This window comes from Chelon labrosus, assembly GCF_963514085.1.
Source record: "Chelon labrosus genome assembly, chromosome: 6".
Lineage (NCBI taxonomy): Eukaryota > Metazoa > Chordata > Actinopteri > Mugiliformes > Mugilidae > Chelon > Chelon labrosus.
The window spans coordinates 18,167,856-18,188,131 of NC_140342.1; the positions used below are offsets into that span (position 1 = coordinate 18,167,856).

General features: G+C 42.8%; 1 protein-coding gene across 1 annotated transcript; it reads left to right on the top strand.

The window, feature by feature from the left end:
• Nucleotides 1-1,785: 1,785 nt before the first annotated feature.
• On the top strand, nt 1,786-20,276 carry myom1a (myomesin 1a (skelemin)). The gene is made up of 37 exons (XM_084547095.1): nt 1,786-1,932; nt 4,677-4,817; nt 4,919-5,105; nt 5,230-5,387; nt 5,608-5,700; nt 5,844-5,932; nt 6,214-6,258; nt 7,421-7,582; nt 7,712-7,873; nt 8,370-8,511; nt 8,617-8,816; nt 8,898-8,954; nt 9,538-9,662; nt 9,889-10,072; nt 10,292-10,466; nt 10,731-10,852; nt 11,667-11,863; nt 11,958-12,084; nt 12,863-13,047; nt 13,176-13,290; nt 13,473-13,629; nt 13,721-13,827; nt 14,001-14,045; nt 14,153-14,289; nt 14,380-14,524; nt 14,758-14,817; nt 14,905-14,972; nt 15,064-15,189; nt 16,221-16,304; nt 16,595-16,682; nt 16,803-16,841; nt 16,966-17,071; nt 18,371-18,534; nt 18,651-18,687; nt 18,917-18,939; nt 19,239-19,294; nt 19,404-20,276. The coding sequence occupies exons 1-37, from the start codon at nt 1,787-1,789 to the stop codon at nt 19,671-19,673; spliced, it is 4,524 nt and encodes a 1,507-aa protein (XP_084403221.1). The 5' UTR covers nt 1,786; the 3' UTR covers nt 19,674-20,276.

The following is a 20,276-nucleotide window of genomic DNA, read 5'->3' on the forward strand; positions in this document are numbered from 1 at the left end:
CTGCCACTGGAAGCATGCGGTAAAAACCCAGCAGACTTACAGGTTTTGCACAGTCAGACAAACTAGACGATGTTTGTCTTTCTGCTGTAAGATGTCTGCTTGCTTTGGCACACTGCATGTCAACTCACTCAACCGGCTGAATGCACTTAATCTCCTATCTATTGACATTTAATTTACCAAACCCACTGTCTGTCACCACAGATGCCTACATTTCCCCCTTAAGTTCAGTGCTCAGTGAAGGGCCAGGCCGTGCAGAGGCTCCTCAGCTCCTCCGGCCCTTCTCATGGTCTCATGGTCTAAATTTAAAGCTGTCCCAGCCTTAAAAGGTCCTGACGGTGTCTTGTGCATTCTGCCGAGTGGCAGCATTATTTTTGTTCTGTGGACTGCTGTCCTGTCCACTGCCCCTCACCCTGCTGCTTTGCCTGGATCTGAACTTGCTTTAGCTACTTTTGGAATAACACACAATTTCTCGTCTTCTCAGAGACTGTGGATTTTTATTACTGGTGAGTGATACATGTATTTTCTCTTTGATTTTCTCTAACACTCACTAATTGCTCATTTAGTTTGTTTGGTTACCTTTTAAGATCCTGAATCGATAAGGCCTGAGGCCTGCTTCCACTTTACTGATGTTTTATTTTTTTGATTTTTTTATCATGTCTTTTTAATTCATCTATTTCATTGTCTTTATTACACTAACGAGGTTTTGTTGTTTTTAAGACACTGTGTTTTTTGTAGATTAGACTGCATGTGAGATTGTAGTGAAATTTCATCTTAATCTCTTCATTCAACATTAACTTCACATTAAAGATGTTTTAACCACGCGGATCTCTCTCTATGCACTCTCTATGTGCATTCACGGCTTACAGTTCTGTTTGGCGTGTAGCTCTAGAGAGCAGTAGGTGCTGCTCAAGGACATATCCAGTAGAAATATATTTCTGTAGTGCATTGTTATCAAGTGCAGATGAACTGCAGTTCTCACATTAAGTGTTAATCTCCGAGGTTACATGGTGATGATGATGGGACTGTGCACGGAGGAACCTGCTTCTGTTTTCAACCTGTCTAATTTGAGCGATACCTACTGGGGCTTGAGCTTTTAGTCGACTAACTGCTCCACTGGGATTAAAAAAATCTTTTTACTTCTGTAGTTTTGCTTTTCCTCATGTGCAAATATTAAAAAGTCACAGATTCTGATCTGCTATTTTTCTGACAGCTACGATTTTTAGTAAAACTAGCAAGTTTGAATATGTCCACACTACCATTAGGAATTTCTGATGGGCATTTTATTATTATTTCATCAGCCAAATTGATAAATATTCAACTTATTGTAATATTACTGATGATTGACCAGTAAATTCATTCAAATAATATCAAATACATTTGAACCCTTTTCCAGCAAATCCTGGCGTGTCACCATTTTTTTTAGTTTTCTGCAAAATATTTTGTAATTCCTGCAGATTATCTAAAGACTTAAAAATCACATGTTGAGTTTTGCGAAATCAGTATTATTCATTACCTGCTGCTTCATTTAACATGTTAGAAGTAGATCTTAACCCGAGCTAACACGCAAAACAAAAATCATCATAACACCATTTTAACGCCATCATTAAAAAAAATAATAATAAAAAATTAAACCATCACTCTAAATATCTAATCACCATCACCGCTGTAAACTAACCCCCGGCTCAGAAACCAATCTGCTGTAATAATAGTTGATAACAGTGAGATTGATTTGCAGAGCTGGTAAAGTAAAGGACAGTCTTTGTAAGTTGGCGGAGCGGCCTTCAGGATGTCACAGTCGTTACAAGTGACAAAGAAGCAGCAGCATCAACAGGAGGAGAAGCAGCAGCGTCAATATGAGAGCCGCTATTACCTGGGCACCAAGTCGTCTGTTAGCCAGAAGTCGTTCTCCACTTTCAAGACCACCAGCCATCGGTAAGAGGGTGGGAGTGAAGCAGATGCCAGGTCCAAAACACACATAACCAAGCCCGGGCGATATTAGAAAAGCTTTAAAATAAAAATGAGGCGTGACCTGCAGCTTCCAGAACTTTAGTGGAGATGAAAGCATTTGAGCTTTTAAATATTAAGCACTGTCTTCTGGGTCTGAAGTGAAGTGCAATGAGTATAAAGAAAGAAAAAGCATGTAGGTCAAGTGCTTTTTATCTGCTGGGGCTTCATATATGCACAGATGCCCATATTTCATAATGTCAGGCTTTTCATTTTCACAAGATCACGTCTTATTCTCCTCAACAGCAGAACAGCAAATTCAAGTTAATAATCCAGCCTTTCTTAGCAAAGTGTGAGGCTGGCCAGCACCAGTATTTGAACCATTTTCCTTTCAAAGATGTGTGAATTGTATTCTTTCTAGGGATGCACCGAAAATTTTGCTGCGGTTGTTCCTTGCATCATCACAACATCCTGTTTCTACCGTGTTGTTTCGGCGATAAATTTTCGGTGCATCCCTAATTCTATCCATATGTTTAATACTTATATATTCAATCTGCGAGTGTAATACAGTTTTGCAGAGCCAGAATTTTGTGTTTTTACTCTCAGATCTCACAGCAGGTCAGATTATTCGCCAACAAATCTCAAATCAGTCAAGTCAAAGTCAGATTTCAAGACCTATTTTGTGTAATTGTGTAATCTGAGTCTCTTCTCAAGCCCACATCTCTGCGTTGTTGTGATGCTTGAAGCTGTGTTTCAGAACATTTTTTTGCTATTGTTTGAAATTTTCCAAAATTTGTTAAAGAAGAAAATAACAGAAACCTCTATCCTTTGCGGCCTTAGCTTTAAAAACTCATTTTGTAACTTTCTTCAAACACTGTTCAACACTTTCAACTGGTTAAACTTGTACATGAAATTCTCTGTTAGATGAGAACGATGTTTTGTCAAAGGGATGCCAACGATCTACGCCCTCAGATTTGTACATATGTACTGTATCTGTTATTGAACACTTGTCAACATGTAAGCGGTGAGACCAGTTTCTTTGTCCTTCAAGCTGCCTGGCACAGTGTACATGCTGGAACCAAGAAAGCTTTCTAAATGGGGCCGAGGAAGGAATCTCAGCTGTAGTGAAGGGCTGCCAGATACATTCGTGGACAGCAGGGCTATTTCTGTAGACATGGCATGAGACGTTGCCATTAGGCCAACTGTAGGGACACTGTATGGAAGTCATGAAATTGCTGCCACAGTCACAACACAATACTCGTCGAGATAATTAGTGAGTGTATTTTCTTTTTTTTTAAACTACGTTCAGAGTTTCCAGTTGGCAACTGTGTCCTTCAAAATTTAAAACCAGAACCGACAGTAGCTCCTCAACCTGTAAGAAATGAAAGGCTCTGTTCAGCTGTAAAACTTTTTCTACTTTTGACTTTCTATCACACTCAACCAAAGACTTCCTTTCAATGCACATGGTGACTCAGCAGCAGAAGGAACTTCTTGACACCGCAGAAGTCTTCTGTGAGACTCTTCTTCGACTGCAAGTCTCTGCTGTGCATTGAGCCCCTTCCATCGACTTGATCCTGCCTCGCCAGTATGGAATACAGTTTATCAAAGCCGTCAGATCCCGCCTCTCCTGCCAGGCCAAATGGAAAGACTAAGGCTGGCTTGGCGGAGATTATGAGCAAAAGCGGAGCTTTAAATTGAACCTTTCCACCTTGCTGCATATCCACCAGTTCCGCTTCCATTTATAAACCCTAGCTGACAACGTGGAGGCCAGAAAGGCTGATAGGTAAATGAGTCAGAGTGTAATATGGGGCAGGGTCCTGGAGGGTGGACGGAAATATACGCCTTCGTCTCTGAGTAACTGGACTGCAGCTTCGGCTGAATACGTATTTATGTAACCAGCACATTTATTTAAAGTTTTATACACGCAGTATGTTGTTATTTTTGGATTGCACTGCAGCTTTACAATCTTTCCCCCCATTTTCAACAAACAACTGTGATGCATAAACTCAAAGGCCGGTTTTCTAGTCAGTGTTTAGATCACACCAAATAAAATACAGCTTCCTACCTGATCCTCGAGTTAAATTGATAGTTCTACAAATTAGAAGATAATATATAAGCTTAATGAAGGTTGGAGTGTTTTGCAGGGTTGTTGTAGACCACTTTTGCATGTTCGTTTTATGTGCTCAGATTGCACATGGTTCAACTAGAGACAACTGCACTTGCTTGAGGTTTCTTAAAGGTTTAGTTTGGGAACTGAAAAAAAGCCTCTTGGATGATTGGTGAAACATCTTCAGTAAACCCTCAAGCAAGTTCTGCTCGTTTTAGTGCCTGAGTTTGTCCAAATTCAACTCAACGCAAAGGTCCATTTTTTGTTTTTCAATGTCCACTGACTGTCACTTTATTTCTCCTGATGATGACAAATGCATAGATGGCAAGAAGTTTTTGATGTTTGGCACTATAGCATTTAGCAAATTGTTGTTTGGGACCATTTACCTCAAGGGATTAACGCAATTTAGTTTGTTGATGTGTTGTTAATATTCAGTGGAGGTCAATGGCACAGAGAAATAAGCAAAATCAGTCTTTGACAGCACTCTCTTCTTGGTACGATCATGTGATTGTTGGTTTTCAGTTTCAATTTTAAGGTGTTGCGCAGTACAGTTACTATACATCACAATCTGTGCATGGAGCTATTTGAAATTTTAACGCCCAGTAATCTGACTGTTGCCTCTAAGCTTGAAGACGTCTGTGAAGACAGAGAAGGGGCAGGAGGTGGTTAAACTGAGCCCGCTACCCAAGAGAGCCAAACGCACCTACCTAGCGATGGACACGGACAAAGAAGTTATCGGCTATGTTATTCCTGTATTCAGAGCCAAGTGAGTAAAGAGTCTGCCAAACGCAGCTCATGTTTTTGGGGATTTTTTTTTTTTTTTTTTTTTTTTCTGCCCTCTCACGTTGGTGTTTTGGTTTGTTTCAGTCATGAAGTGGTTCGTGGTCTGATGGAGGCCCAGGAGGAGGACGTAACAGAGGAGGGGATTAACTATGTGGCCATGAGGAACCTGTTTGTCAGGGAGGCCAGGGAGGCTATGGAAGTCAAGGTGGAGAAGAAAACCAGAACGACGCATATCAGGGAATCCGCCGAACGACTGGAACTATGCAGGACGGTAAATAATTTTCATTGCCCTTGGGATTTGCAATGACAAAACAAATGAAAATTAAAAAAAAAAAAATCTATCAAATAAACTTATACAGTATATATCACAACCTGGCTTCACTCTCATGTTGTAGATGGAGGAATGGGCAGAGTTCCGCAAGAAAATGAACCCGGACAGCCTGATGCACCTTCCAGAGTTTATTGTCAAGCCCCGTGGGCAGACTGTTTGGGAGGGCAAGACTGTGAAGCTGCACTGCACTGTGGCTGGATGGCCCAAACCCAGGATTACTTGGTAAGTTACATTTCAAGTTCATTGGCCTCCACCTCCTCTGAGTCACAAAAGGCCGATGAGAGCAATCCGTCATGTGCATGTGTGTCATTAGAGAAGTTTCCATCCAAAAGCTGCCGTCATAGGTCCATTTTCCATAGCTGCAGCGTGAACACTCCTCTGCAATTAAAGTCTCTGAAGACAAAGGTAAAAATAAACAAGCTGCCTCTCTGCTGTCTTCAAGGTACAAAAATAATGTGGTCATTGATGCCAAGGCCCACCCTGACAAGTACACAGCCGAGAGCAATTACAACATGCACTCCCTGGAGATCAAGAAGTAGGTAATCATTCACCTCTCACTGCATGGCCTCAGTTACAATTCATGACGTGTTCCCACGATGCACATTATCCAGACCTGACTGCTTTTCTCTTCTGAAGTACTGCGTGCAATAAAGATAACTTATGACGCTTTATTTTCAGCTGTGATTTCTTTGATACTGCTCAGTATCACGCCTCTGCCCTCAATGTGAAAGGGGAAACTTCTTCCTTAGCCACTATTGTTGTCAAAAGTAGGTAACCCCTGAAACTGTTTTTCTTACCTTCTTCCCTGCAGCAGCTCTTGTTTCCTTCAGTTCAGAGGTCAAAGTTCAAAGCAGACGTTTAAAATAGCGCCCCTTTAAACTCAGTATGATCCCACGTTGTGTCAAAAGTATTTTTCAGGAGTCAAATAACTTTGGAGGTTGCTGCAGGAAAGTCTATCCAGCTCATTCACTAGTGTAAACGTAATTTGTGTGCTCACGTTACAATTTGTCAGAGTTATAAGGTTACTGACCGAGAGGTTTCTCCACAGGGTTCCAAGAGGGCGAGGAAGCAGGCCCACTTGATCCTAAACCACGTAAGACAGTTTAATATACTGTGTATTTGCCATGTCATGGGTGATTTAGTTTAAAATTCATCATTTTAGAGAGTACTTGGCGTCATAATGGCTACATGACTTTTTAAAAGCTATGTACCATTTGGACATGAAGAATTTTAGAAACTATGTAGTGAATATAACATTTTTGTAGCTATGTAGAATTTTAGAGGCAATTTAGCATTTTAGCAGCTATGCAACTTTTTAGAAGATATGCTATGTAGCATTACAGCAGCTATGTTACATTTTAAAGGATCTAACATTTTAGCTGCTATATAACATTTTAGAGACTGTGTAGCATTTTGGTAGCTTTGTAACATTTTAGAGGCTATGTAGCATTTTGGTAGCTTTGTAACATTTTAGAGGCTATGTAAAGTTTTAGAGGCTACTTAGCATTTTAAAAGCCCTCTAACATTTTAGAGGCTATGTAGCATTTTGGTGGCTTTGTAACATTTTAGAGGCAATGTAAAGTTTTAGACGCTACTTAGCATTTTATTAGCCATATAACATTTTAGAGGCTGTGTAGCACTTTGGTAGCTTTGTAACATTTTAGAGGCTATGTAGCATTTTGGTAGCTTTGTAACATTTTAGAGGCTATGTAATGTTTTAGAGGCTATTTAGCATTTTAATAGCCATATAACATTTTAGAGGCTACGTAAAGTTTTAGAGGCTACTTAGCATTTTATGAGCCGTACAACATTTTAGAGGCTGTGTAGCATTTTGGTAGCTTTGTAACATTTTAGGGGCTATGAAAAATTTTACAGGATACGTTGCAAATGTAGCTGCTATGTAACATTTTACCAGATATGTACCTCTTTAGGGGACATTTAGCATTGTGGAGAAGGTTTAATATTTTAGAGGCTGTGTCATTTTAGCACCCTTTGTATTTCCTGTCATCACCTCCATTACCAGCCATTACAGGCAATCTAAAAGTTAATGATGTAAACGACCTGCTCAATGCCAAATGTCAGTCAGACTAAGTTAGCAACCGGCAGGTGAAGATATCTAAAAAGCCCGGTATTGTCCATCAGGAGCTGATGGAGGCTGAAAAACAATAAGATGACTATTGAAGAAAAATGTCAGCTGAGCATGATACTATGTTTGTATCAGGTTCATGATATTGATATTGTTTCTATATCCCCAGATGGTTTCTGTCCTGAGCATGGTGTCACTTTTGAAACAACCATCATTGATAAATTCGAAGTGGCCTTTGGCCGTGAAGGGGAGACACTGAGTCTGGGCTGCACTGTCATCATTTATCCCACTGTGAAGAAGTACCAACCTGAAGTCGTGTGGTACAGAAACTGTAAGTAGGAGAATGAAATATAAGTAATGTACTGTGTTCTTTCATACATAGTCTACACTGCTTTTATATGTATTAATCCATTCATGTATCCACTCCCACCTTACTTTTGTTATTGACTTGTCTTACCAGCTGTCCCCTTGAAGCCCTCTAAATGGCTGCACACCATCTGGACTGGGGAACGTGCCATTCTCACCCTCACCCACCTTAACAAAGAAGATGAGGGCATGTACACCCTGCGCGTCAACACCAAATCCGGATTTGACTCCTACTCTGCCTATGTGTTTGTGAGAGGTACAGTTCTTGAAATCCTCAGCTGGTGATTTCAGTGCAAACATAGTGAAGCAGTTTGGCTGATCTGTGGTGCTAGTGACCCTTGAGTCTGCACTTAAGTGTGTGGTTGTGTGTAAACTGAAACAGCATATTACAGGTGTGGCAGGGAACTGTTCAATTCTGCTTAATGTCTGTAGCTGACATGACACTCTGTCTGACTTGAGGTGTTTGGTTTCCTCTGAGGAATGTAGTTTCTATATCTGTCCGCATATCAGAAAAGCCACCACAGCAGGTGTGATTGGTTTGAACCAAAACGTTTATGCATAGGAGAAAATATTCAGAAATTATTTTTAATGTACTAAGATATAAATGAATCTAACTTAGCAGGCTGCAGTGCTACCACACACACACCATACTGTAAAGACATAAGTAGGCCAGAAAATGGAAACTGAGCATGTAATAGAGATCAGCCTGATTTAGAAACAGTGTTACTCACAAGTGGGTGTGTGTGGATCAGATGCCGATGTGGAGGTGGAGGGGGTTCCCGTGGCCCCCCTGGATGTGCGCTGTCATGATGCCAACAAGGACTATGTGGTGGTAACCTGGAAGCAGCCAGCGGTGGAGGGCAGCAGCTCCATCCTGGGATACTACATCGACAGGTGGGTCAGCTCACCCTCTCGCAGTTTACAATATATGGACCAAGGTTTGACAAGGAAACTATGATTCAGTTTACAATTAGAAATGTAATTTACATATATTCACAGGTGTGAGGTGGGCACCCATCACTGGGCTCAGTGTAATGACGTCCCAGTGAAGTACGCCCGCTTCCCCGTCACAGGACTGGTGGAGGGGCGTTCTTACGTCTTCAGAGTGCGCGCCCTGAACAAGGCGGGAGTCAGCCGCCCGTCCCGCGTCTCTGACGCCGTGGTCGCCATGGATCCCTCTGACAGAGCTCGCCTCAGAGGTGAGAACTGCACGAGTTGACGCATTTCAACAAAGGCAGTGGCTAAATCTTTTATGGATTTTCTGTTATTTTGTCTCACAGCCGGGCCCTCTGCACCTTGGACTGGGATGATCAAGTTCACAGAGGAGGATCCCACAGGTATGCCAACTTTTTTTCTATGTTGGAGCTATTAATGCATCTCCTTCACAGAACTCTGTAAATCTCTGCTGTCGTCATCACACAGCAGGAAGTGGAAGCTATTTACACATATGTGGCACAGCGCGGAAGCCTATTATCTTATTAGCACATTCTGTCCTGCAAACAGGGCTGAAATATTGTGAAGTCATGCAAATATTTTATCTGGTATGCGAAAATATGTGCAATAATGGCACATGGCACTTATTTAATATCTCACTGTGAGTAAACAGAAATAATGCAGCAGATAGGGGGACAAAGCGTGAAAGCACAGTTTATTTAACTTACCTTTTAAGTATTTAAGTTGAACCAGTGCAAATATGTGTTTTAGTTTTAGATCTAAACAAGCCTAATTTCCTAAAAATCTTACCAAAAACTTAAATACTGTGGTCGTATTTCTGCAATAGACTGGAAAATACATAACCCTGTTTTGGTATCGGTGCTGAAATTAAGCCTCACCGGTAATGATAACCTGTCCAACTGACTTGCATCAGTGATCAGCTGAAGCGACTACCTCCCAATGATGTGCGTCTTCTCCTCTCCCCAGTCGGCGTGATCCCCGGAGAACCGACTGATGTCGTGGTTACCGAGGCAACCAAGAGTTATGTGGTGCTCGCCTGGAAGCCCCCTGTGCAGAGGGGTCACGAAGGAGTCATGTATTACATTGAGAAGGTGAGGAGAAAACAGATAACTCCCTCTCGCCACTAAATCCAAATCTCAGAGGCTACATGTCAGTGTCGCTACGCTAATGTAAAACTGATCACACAAGAAATACCACAACACATTTATGCCTCCCTAAATCCTTTATATATTATACAGACATATGAGTAACCTTCACTAACCTTCCTTTCAGTCATGTCATCGGCCTCCATCTCTAACATTTCTCTGTTGCTCACAGTGTATTTCAGGGTCTGAAACCTGGCAGAGAGTGAACACCAGTATGCCGGTGAAGTCTCCCCGCTTCGCCCTGTTTGACCTGGCAGAGGGTAAATCCTACAACTTCCGTGTCCGCTGCTGCAACTCCGCAGGCGTGGGCGAGCCCTCCGTGTCCACAGGAGAAGTCACAGTCGGCGATAAACTGGGTGAGCGGGCAAACCTTGCAAGAGTGTATGTAGTACCGCCGTTGCGTACAGAGACTCCTGCACAGAGGCGCATGATATTATTACTAATTCCAGTCCTGTTCCTCCATTAAAGAGCGCTGCACCTTTCTGCATAAAAGGTCTCGTTAATTCCACGTTTCCACTGTGTTTAGTCACAGCCCCTTTCTCATTTTCTTACTACTCTCTTTCTTTCTTTAACAGATCTGCCATCAGCTCCAAGCAATCCAGTGGTCACCAGGAACACCGCCACCTCTGTGGTGGTCTCCTGGTCGGCCTCCAAGGATGTCATTCAGTTGGTGGGCTATTACATTGAATGTAACGTAGTGGGCACGGATGTCTGGATGCCCTGCAACAATAAACCAGTGAAGCAGACCAGGTGGGGAAGGCACAGTTATTCTCCCATTGTTCACTCAAATGAAGAGACTTTTTTTTTATCTGCTTTTGTATACTATGTGTTTTTAATGTGTAAACTTGATAACTGCAAGCTGGAAGTGCAATGAAGGAATACTTATCACAAGAAGAATTCATTTTTTTATTGTTTTCATGATTGTCAATCATTTAGTGTTAACCTAAACAGCAGATTTTGTAGACAGCACGAGTTCCCACTAACGTGAAATCATAACGTCTTTTCTCCGTCTAGATTTGTGTGCCACGGCCTTACCACTGAAGTGAACTACGTGTTCAGGGTTAAGGCGGTAAACGCGGCCGGATACAGCCAGAGCTCCTCCAATTCTGACGCTGTGGTCGTCCAGGCTGCCATCTGTGAGTGTCCTCCTCATCGTAATTCATCTCCACCATTCGCTTTGCCTGCGGACCTGAACCCGCTATCCCCCTCCCTCTGCTCCATGCTCCCAGCAATTTTTTAAAAATTCATCCAGGGTGTGATTGTTAGGAAGGCGCACATGTTGCAAGAGGATGTCATAGTTGTTTTATAACTTTCACCACTCCTTTTCCTTTCCATCTTTAATTCTGTTGACGTTTTTGACGTTTCGACCTAATACACTCAGTTTGTTCCTCTATACATGTAGTTTATGCAACAGCTGGTTGATGTACAGTAATGCATGTGCCTGCATGACATACTCATCACTAACTCTACCATTTTACCATTCTTACATTTTACATTGACAAATCAGATTGTGTTTTACGATGCTTTTTTTCCATCTGTGTAAGTGTTGCCATCTGTATAAATAAACGCTGGGGGTTTTGTTTTGCTGTTTGATAAATCTTCAGGGGCGCCTTTTGCTGCATGAGCAAGGTGAAGGCTTAAACATTGTGTTCTTATAGAGCATGATCCTAATGAGCGTCTCGTCTGGCATCGGAGATTTTCTTAGTGTGCTTCTGGTCATGAGCGTAAGTATTTTATCCTTTATACTGACCCTAAAAAGAATGTTGGAGCATGTAGCGTGTAATTGCTGTGATATCTTAACACTAATGACCACTAAGATCTGTATAATGTTTAGCCAGTTGCCGGGCTATCTGTAAGACAATATGCTTAGGACTTTTTCATTGTATAAAGACAGTTTGAATGTCTGAAAAATATCTTCCAGCACACCGACTTGTATATTGCCCTTCACAGCCGTCCCTGGTAAGCCCACCGGTGTAACCCTGGTGGAGGCCGTCAGAGACTACATGGTGCTGAGCTGGACCTCGCCTGCTAACAATGGAGGAGCCGACGTCAGGGGATATTTTGTGGACTACAGGACCGTGAAGGGAGATGTTGTTGGGAAATGGCATGAAATGAACCACCAGGCGCTGACTACGACCTCCTATAAGGTAAGTTCTTGCACTTCGGGAAGCCACTGAACAGACTGAATTCATCTTTAAGCTTTTTAATTGCCTCTAAGTATTTTCCTTTTGTTTACGTTAGGCTGAGAACCTGAAGGAGAACGTTCTCTACCAGTTCCAAGTGCGTGCAATGAACATGGCAGGTGTGAGTAAGGCCTCTCTTCCCAGTGCAGCTCTGGAGTGTAAGGAATATACCATCACTGTTCCAGGTATGAGGCAAACATGCTCGCCTAAACATAACAAATGCACAAAAAATGAAGTTTGTAGATATTAGAGTGGACTATTGTGATGATCAACCAATCAAATGCTGCTTTTATTCAAATATAAATGCTGAACAGTACTGGCTTTTAGCTTTTAGAGCAGTTCTGATTCCACTTCTTGTCTAATACGATAGAAAAAAGTACAATAAAGAGAATAATTGTCAGTCTTTCACAATTTGAGCCCCATGAATCCTGGCATTGTCATCCTGGAATATGCCCGTGAACATCAGGGAAGAAAAAAAATCCATTGACGGAATAACCTGGTCATTCAGTATATTCAGGTAGTCAGCTGACCTCATTCTTTGGGCACATAATGTTGGTGAACCTCGACCTGACCAACTGCAGCAACCCCAGATCACAGCACTGCCCCCACAGGCTTGTACAGTAGACACTAGGCATGATGGGTGCATCACTTCATCTGCCTCTCTTCTTACCCTGATGCCCCCATCTCTCTAGAACAGGGTAAATCTGGACTCATCAGACCACATGACCTTCTTCCATTGCTCCAGAGTCCAATCTTTATGCCCCCTAGCAAATTGAAGCCTTTTTTTCCAGTTAGCCTCACTGATTAATGGTTTTCTTAAGGCTACACAGCTGTTCAGTCCCAATCCCTTGAGGCAAATCCATGAGGCAACTTTTTTTTTGTTTGGCCAGGCAGTGTATGTCCGTTTTATGATCCAGAATTATCCCTACATTCTTCACACTATGTATTTTTATATTCTCCAAGGCGGTCCTGTTGGTCTTCATGTGCTGGAGGTTCGTGACACTTCTGTCGTGGTCCTGTGGGAACCACCTGCCTTTGACGGACGCACCCCGGTCAATGGCTACTATTTGGACATCAAGGAGGCCTCAGCTGGAGAGAAGGGCTGGAAGGCTGTGCATGAGAAGGTCAACAAGATGAAATATATGAAGGTGAGGAAGATGCATACCTGATATTTTGAACAACACAGCCCTTCCCGTGTGAAATGTGCTTTTAAATGAATAAAGGGTGCGTTGTTTTTAACCATATCCCTCCCTCGACTCCTCACGTGCTCATTCAGGTTACGGGGCTGAAGGCTGGTACATCCTACGTTTTCCAGGCACGTGCTCAAAATCTTGCCGGAGTTGGAAAGCCCTCATCGGCCTTAGGTCCAATCCTGGCCCAGACTCGTCCTGGTGAGTGTGTTATTATGTAACTCACGCATTCACTTGCATAGTGTTCCTACGCAGGTCTGGAAAGTCTAGAGGGAGCGCAGAAAATTGCTATTTCTCAGCGTTGATCCATGACTTCGGCTGTCAACTTACTGTCATTTGCACTCGGAGTGTTTCTCTCACAGTGCCATCTTTTCTTTTCTCAGGCACCAATGAGATTTACGTGGATGTGGATGATAACGGTGTGATTTCCATGATCTTCGAGTGCTCTGAGATGAAGGAGGGCTCTGAGTTTGTTTGGTCCAAGAACTACAAGGCAATCACAGACACCTCTCGGCTCACTATCGTCACCCAAGGGGGAAAGTAAGTTTCCTTAAAATGCCCCGATGAACAAAGCATCCATCCATCTCCAAATCCAGGTCAGAGCTGCATTCCTCATTTCCTTTCTTTTCAGATCCAGAGCCATCTTCAACAGTCCTTCCCTGGAGGATCTGGGCACTTTCTCCTGTGAGGTCACCAACACTGATGGCATTTCCTCCAGCTACACGCTCACTGAGGAGGGTGAGTCTTGGCCGTGTGAACTCCCGTCTGTCATCCTGCTCCAACAGCTGCTTCCTGTTCCCCTCTGTTACATTGGGATATTTTTGTCTTGATTAATCGTTGCTGTAGGTCTAGGTCAGTTTAAGGAGATCATTCACCCCATTTTGTCTTTGTGTTGTTTTCTTATTCGGCAGGTCTCAAACGTCTTCTGGATCTCAGCCACGAGCACAAGTTCCCAGGTGAATATCTATAACACAGATGTCACTCACACCAGGATTATTTTGCATGCGAGTTTGAGATATGGTTGGTTCCATGCAACATACCAAATATTTCTGCCGCTCTCCAGTTATCCCCTTCAAGAATGAAATGGCCATGGAGCTGCTCGAGAAGGGCCGCGTTCGATTCTGGACCGAGGTTGAGAAATTGACTTCTGATTGCCAAGTGGAGTACGTCTTCAACGACGTCATCATTACTGAGGGAAAGGTAGGAATCCAAATCTGATTAGCCGCTCTTGGCGACGGCGCTGTTATGCGTCAGCCGGTCGTCTCTGATCGCCGCTTCGTTGCTTTCCAGAAATACACGATGAACTTCAACAAGTCCACCGGCATCATCGAGATGTTCATGGACTCTCTGGAAGTGACGGATGAGGGGACGTTCACCTTTAACCTGGTGGATGGAAAGGCTAAGGGTACAACTAGTCTGGTGCTGATTGGAGATGGTAAGAAGAATGTTTTTTTAATTTACTTGTTGAAATTACTGTTTAGATTTTCTAGTATACTAACATTAAATGTGGAGAGAGGATAGCCGCCCCTGCTTTTTGCTGCAGTTAAAGCGTTTATCCATGGAGGGGCAGCAGAGGACAACCTTTTCCTTACTGTCATCTCTTATTTTTGGATGGAGACGATTTGCTCATACACTTTACACTTTAACATTTGCATTTACTTTGTCCAGAATTCAGGGAGCTCCAAAGGAAATCAGAATTTGAAAGAGCAGAATGGGTCAGGAAACAAGGTAAGGAGTCTCTCTTCTCCCGCCACACAATAATTTTAATTGCTCAAGCATGTTTCTGTAATTACTTTTTTTATTCACTGTCCACAGGCCCTCACTTTGTGGAGTACCTTGACTTCACTGTTACTCCTGAATGTGACGTGCTGTTGAAATGCAAGGTAATAAAAGTAACTGTAAACGTTTGTACTACTGTCTTTTTTAAAAGATGACCCAACTATTTTCCCCTCCGACGCTTTTTTTGTGCCGCAGATCGGAAATGTCAAAGCGGAGACTGAGATCACTTGGTCTAAGGACAGCATTGAGATTGCTGACGACGACGAGGACGCGAAGAAGATTGAGAGAAAGGAGGGCGAGCTGACCTTTAATATCGGAAAGGTCAGCCGTTAGATGGGGGAGGCCTTGGCTTTGTGAAGAGCTTATGAGTAGAGAGCTGAAAAGCGATGTTGGCGCAGCTACGCTTCTGTTGTAGAGCTTGACCGGATGCTGCACTGCCGACCATCCCCTCTCTGACGCACAGAATCATTAATGATGGAGCGCTTTTAAAAGAAATATGAAGTCCCGATGGAGCGCTGCTGGAGTCAGAACAATGTACAAGAGCCAAATGATTCTCTTTTGAGCTTTTCATTCTCGCTATTTTGATATTATAGGCTCGGAGGTTGTACTTTTCAACATTTACGGTCATGTTACGGCAGTGCAGCATGTGGTTCATCTGTGTCATTCATTCATTCATTCATGCAGCCACTTCATTTCTAACGCTGTGTTCACTCCTCTGGCTTCCTCACTCAAACGTTTAAAAACTCCTTTTGTGACAATATTGAAAGGACAGTTTGGTTTCGTGCGACGTGAGTTTGTATGAGACACTTATCTACAGTCAGTGTAGATGTTGGTTAGAATCCACCCCCTCACAGTTTGAAGCAGCAGACGGGACAGAAGCCAAGCAATAAACTGATGTGGATGTGTCAACAGTAAAATGTATTACTGCCACCCAACAAAATCAATCAGTTAAAGTGTTTGCTATATTTAGAATACTATCACCATTTAACCTACAGCCATAGGGCATCGGAAGCCGTTATATTGATCTGTGCCCTCTTCAAAGCCACCAGACTCCATTGACAAAAACCTTCGTTTTACCACGCAGCTATTGCTTGGCTTCCGTGCCCGCTCTTTGAAGGCACGCTGACTTCTATCTACTATAACTGACTATGGATGAGCACCTTACACAACCTAACTTCGACGAAGCCCAACTTTCCCATTAATCATGTTTTGTTATTAAGAAGCCAGTGCCAGTGACGTTATATCCATGCTCCATTGAAACTGTGTCATCATTACTCCATAACGGAGGGTTGGTGTCATTGCACGAGCTTCTGTCGCATTTGCAATAACTGGCTTATCTGTCTAATTCACAGTGGGTTATTAAGCAACAGGAAAAGAAAGAAAAAGAAGGGAAAAAACGACCAGCAGACGACGTTCCTCCGCCGCCAAGACCTAAAGTCTGGACATAATCTTTCTGCCATAAGTTGACGCCTGATTTCTCCATGTGTCCCCCTCGTCTTACCTTTTTCATGTTTTCCTCTCCACCCTTTCCGTGTCCTCCCTTCAATCGCCTGCAGCATCACGGGCGGGAGAAAAGCTTGCCTTTTCGGTTTAGTTGTTCTCTGTGTGACTATTCTACTGTCTGTTATCTGTCCTAAGAATGATTCTGTGTTTGCCTCTGTTTGAGGTTGAAGGGAGTTCATTATCGCCTCAAGGACACTAATGTGACTTTTATATGACACCCTAGATCTCCAAGCAGGACGCGGGCATCTACGAGGTCTTCCTGGTTGATGAGAGAGGCAAAGATAAGAGCACCTTCAATCTGACAGACGCAGGTACCCTAACCCCGTTCATGAATTTCATGAGCGGCAAATTAAGTGGAAAAGTGGAAATCGGTGCTGCGGGGGAAAAAAAGAGAGCGTGACGTTAATTAGTGCTGTCATCCTTTTCCTCAGGATACCAGGCTGTAATGAATGAGCTGTTCAGGGTTATTGGTGAGTCATTATAATTCACACTTACCAGGCAGTAATGAAGCACATCATGTAGTCCACTCAATGAAAGAAACACAGACAACAAACTCGAGCAATAAATGCCTGTTTTTGATTACTTCCCCTCTAGCCAACTCTTCCAGCGACATCCAGATTCTCAGCACTGAACACGGCATCACCCTCTATTCCACGGTCACGTATCACCACGAGGACCTGCGTGTTGGTTGGCTGCAAAAGTACGTAAAAAAAAACAAAAAAACTTTTATGCACATATTTGATATCCTTTTTAAGGCTTACCGGTCATGAAATATGCAGCCGTTTTAAAATATGTAGTTTAACGCAGTAGTTACTGGATCATGACTCTCTCAGGAAGCCTTAAGATGGATAATGTAACATAGCAACGCACTATAAATGTGTCAGATTTAGCCTTAAAGGGGAACTACTGTTTTTCACAACCTGGACCTTATTTCTGGCATAAAATACGATTGTTTACTCACCCATATAACTTTTGTGTAATTTGTATTCCGTCAGGAGATATTTAGATCAGCGTATATCCATATAGTGGGAGTGACTGGGGCACCGAAACGCAGCCTCTAAATAACGCATTATCTGCCGCGAAACCCGTTCATTTCACCAATATTTTGTCATCGCTAGTGAAATTCCCCACTGAGTCTGGAGTTATCTGTTGTCATCATCCGGGGTGAAATGGTGAAATGAACGAGTTTCGCGGCAAATAATGCGTTATTTAGAGGCAGCATTTCGGTGCCCCAGTCACTCCCACTATATGGATATACGCAGATTTAAATATCTCCCGACTGACAAAAGTTATATTAGTGAGCAAACGATCGTATTTTATGCCAAAAATAAGGTTTGCAAAAAACAGTAGTTCCCCTTTAAGGCTGATTTGCAGTCTTTTTGATGCTACACAAATAAAGAAATCAAACAAAAAGGTGGCAAGACAACATCAAAGCACATAAAAGGGGCTACAGTACATACAGTATGCATGACAACAACCAACTAAAGTTCACACGGAATGAAAAAGTACAGTCTTGTTCGCAGCACGTGAAGCAGACACGCGTCAATCAGCAGCATCAGTAGAGCAAGCGTGTGTCTTCATCACATGTCACGATGACGGTGGTGGTACCTACAAAGCCTCTATGTATTCTATCACAACAGGAGAGCAGATATATATTGTACACTGCATGAGACAATATCCTTCTATTCTATTCTGAAATGGTTTCTGCATCTATAGGCTCCGGTGATTCATATTGCACAGTAAAGCGGTGCTTTTGAGGAAAATCTCAGCCTCCCTGAACAATCTTCTGTTATATTACAGGAAGACAAACCGCAGATGGGTGCAAAATCTCATCTCATGTGTGATTTTGTTAAAATGCAGGGGTTGCTTGTGCAGGTTTTAAGAGCGAGCTGCTTCCTGTTTGTGTCCTACATCGCAGCGATTTGGAACTCACAGTCGTATAGTTTTCAGCAAATAAAAAAACATCACTTGATCTCTGTGTCCCTGGTTTCTTCCTCAGAGATGCTAAGATTGCTGCCTCGGAGAGAGTTAAGGCCGGAGTTACAGGAGAGCAGCTGTGGCTTAAGATCAATGAGCCCACTGAGAAGGACAAGGGCAAATACGCCATGGACATCTTTGATGGCAAGGACGGCTTGAAGAGAGTCTTTGATCTGTCCGGCAAGGGTGAGTGAAAGTTTTAAAGTCAAAAGGAGAGAGATGCACCAGGCTCAAGGAGCCTTACGTCCTATTAACTTTGGCTTGTGTAACTAAATTATAATTGCTGATTTGTTTTGGTGCAGCATGGGAGGAAGCGTTTGAAGAATTCCAAAGGCTCAAGTAAGTAAACTGAGTCATCTGACTCGATCCTTCTGCGTTTTTTTTTTCCCGAAGAGGATGTTTACACGAATAAATAGTAACAGTCGTCACAAACTTAAAATAGTATCCGTGTACTTTCCAAGCCCTTTCATGAGCACTCAAAATACACTTCCTGGTATTATGTAGCTTAGCACTAACTGATATCATTTTAAGATGCTTCTGACAATATCTGTCTATTTTCCTTCCGCAGAGCTGCTGCCATCGCGGAGAGAAGTAAGTGGTTATTTATTCCTTTCTCCCAGGAGACACGGCTCTGTGACATGATGTAACTGTTCCTGGATATGAAGACCTATATTTTATTTTATTTTTTAACTCTAGTTCAGGGGAATTGAATATGCATGTATCTCATTAATAGAAATGGGCTTATCTGCAGATGAAATGCTAATCAAATATTGAATATTATTCCAGCTAAAAGTGGCAGGTTTAAAATGCATATGTCAACAGGGAAATGCTCACTATTGAGTGACTGTGGCGGTTGACATTCTTGGCTCACCTCTCTATTTCTTGTTTAGATCGTGCTCGTGTTGTTGGAGGCTTGCCAGACGTGGTTGCAATCCAAGAGGGCAAGGTAAATAAGTCGCTCTGTCACTCTGTTTCCTTTTGAGTCATTCTCTTTCCTCTGAATTTTGATACCACATCAATATCCTTCTGCTTTCTTTTTCTCCCTCTATCTTTAGTCCCTGAACCTGACTGGCAACGTCTGGGGCGAGCCTGTGCCTGAGGTTTGGTGGGTAAAGAACGACAAGGAGCTGCAGTCCGACGACCGCTACAAGCTCAAGTTTGAGCACGGCAAGTTTGCCAGCATCACTATCGCCTCCGTCACCACCGCCGACTCTGGCAAATACGCCCTGATGGTCAAGAACAAGTACGGCACGGAGGCCGGCGAGTTCACCGTCAGCGTGTACAACCCAGACGACGAGGAGAACAAGGAGGAGAAGAAAGACTAAGGGAAGATGCAGCGTAATGACGTAAAGAAGATTAACGACTGTGCTGTCTCCAAAGCATTTTACCCCGGCACATGCCGGTGCAACAAAGCAGTTCAATAAATCTTGAATACAGCTGCTTCCTCTTGCGTCTTTCATGTGCTGGGCTAAAGAGCTTTGGGCATTTCTTGTGAAGGAAGGAAACAATGAATGGGATTCAGAGAGAATAACTGTGTGCTTGGCAGGTCCCCTGTCACCTGTGGCTACTAGTAGCAGTTAATGCAATGTGTGGGAAGTAATTTATCTGTTATAAATCTTTGTTTAAAACAAGGCCATAAAAAGCAAAATGCTGTATTCTTACATTACAGTATTATATGTAGTTGACCTCTCGGATCAAGTGACCCAGAGGTTTTTGCAATGTAAAAAAATAAAGGAAAAAAATGTGACATGACTCTTTATCAGTTATCTGGTTTGTGTTGAGAGCCACTGGAAAGAAATAAACATGTCAGCATATACGTCACAGTTACTACGTGCGCATTGTATTGCTTGAGTGTATCGTATGTACGCACGGACTGCGATCTATAGGTGTTAAGTCATCAGCTGTTTTTTAGGAAAGGTGGAGCAGGT

Bases quoted from the DNA above. Each gene is read 5' to 3' on its own strand.
- myom1a (XM_084547095.1), top strand. From the start codon at position 1,787: ATGTCACAGTCGTTACAAGTGACAAAGAAGCAGCAGCATCAACAGGAG. The intron at 9,663-9,888 runs GTGAGGAGAAAA...TGTTGCTCACAG, and splicing joins TCATGTATTACATTGAGAAG to TGTATTTCAGGGTCTGAAAC. The intron at 10,073-10,291 runs GTGAGCGGGCAA...TTTCTTTAACAG, and splicing joins CACAGTCGGCGATAAACTGG to ATCTGCCATCAGCTCCAAGC.